This window comes from Cyprinodon variegatus, unplaced genomic scaffold (genome assembly GCF_000732505.1).
Source record: "Cyprinodon variegatus isolate N-32 unplaced genomic scaffold, C_variegatus-1.0 Scaffold979, whole genome shotgun sequence".
NCBI lineage: Eukaryota > Metazoa > Chordata > Actinopteri > Cyprinodontiformes > Cyprinodontidae > Cyprinodon > Cyprinodon variegatus.
Window position 1 is genome coordinate 39,445 of NW_015151432.1, and position 1,289 is coordinate 40,733.

The window sequence follows — 1,289 nt, forward strand, 5'->3', positions numbered from 1 at the left end:
CAGGAAATATGTGGGCCCAGACGTGGAATAACCTCTACGATATGATGGTCCCGTTTCCTGACGCACCTAACCTGGATGTCACCAGTGAGATGGTCAGACAAGTGCGTATAAAGGATGGGTAATTCTACCCAATTGGACTGCTGGAGAAAATACAGTTATATGATAATGCATGTATGTATTATTTTTCTTTTAATGGGTTTGGTCTTTACAGGGTTACAATGCTACACACATGTTCCGCGTTTCTGAGGAGTTCTTCACCTCTCTGGGATTAAAGGAGATGCCCAGAGAGTTCTGGGAAGAGTCGATGCTGGTTAAGCCTGAAGGCCGGGAGGTCGTGTGCCACGCTTCTGCCTGGGATTTCTACAATCGCAAAGACTTCAGGTAAAACACATCGTCTCTATTCTCCATTTATCAGCTTAGATTAAAGAGAGTATCAACATTTGATCCTTTGCAGGATTAAGCAGTGCACTACAGTGACCATGGATCAGCTCTTCACAGTACACCATGAAATGGGCCACATCCAGTACTACCTGCAGTACAAGGACCAGCCTGTGGGCTACCGTCGTGGAGCCAACCCTGGTTTCCACGAGGCCATCGGCGACGTCATGTCCCTTTCAGTTTCAACACCTAAGCACTTACATGAGATCAACCTGCTGGAAACTGCGACCTCTGACCTCGGTAACAATGACTCAATTACCTCCAGTTTAGGAGGTGAACGTAGAATACATCATTGAAAAGTAGAAATGTTTATTCAGATATACTGATGATTGAGAAGTTTCTTTTCTTCGCTTCTCCAGAAACCGATCTGAACTTCCTGTTAAAGACGGCTCTGGATAAGATAGCCTTCCTGCCTTTTGGCTACCTCATTGACCTATGGAGATGGGGGGTGTTCAGTGGAAGCACACCTCCTGAAAAATACAACTCAGATTGGTGGTATCTCAGGTGGGAATAAATGCAGACAGGACTTTTATGTAAAGTCTAGTCAGCAATATTTCAAATGTATAATTTAAAGGAAAAAAAATCAAACAGAGAACAAGTCCATAGGGAAACATTTTGAGATGTTGTTTCCTTTTCCCAGAACAAAGTACCAAGGAATTTGTCCACCTATCAGCCGAACAGAAAAAGACTTTGATCCCGGAGCAAAGTATCATATTCCTGGAAACACACCATACATCAGGTAAACCTCCTTCAACAGAAAGTAAAGCACAGTTACACAGTGTAAGGAAAATGTAAAAAAGAAATTAAAAAAAATATATAGATATATCTATATAGATATATCTATATATATA

General features: G+C 41.8%; 1 protein-coding gene across 1 annotated transcript in view; it reads left to right on the plus strand.

Annotated features, from left to right (window-relative positions):
* The window catches only part of ace (angiotensin I converting enzyme), a 33,853-nt gene that overhangs the window by 11,318 nt on the left and 21,246 nt on the right, over nucleotides 1-1,289 (plus strand). Inside the window, exons 6-10 of the mRNA XM_015398996.1 lie at nucleotides 4-101; nucleotides 212-381; nucleotides 455-678; nucleotides 798-942; nucleotides 1,079-1,177. Of these exons, the coding sequence (XP_015254482.1) occupies nucleotides 4-101; nucleotides 212-381; nucleotides 455-678; nucleotides 798-942; nucleotides 1,079-1,177 (736 nt within the window). The remainder of the gene's footprint in view (nucleotides 1-3; nucleotides 102-211; nucleotides 382-454; nucleotides 679-797; nucleotides 943-1,078; nucleotides 1,178-1,289) is intronic.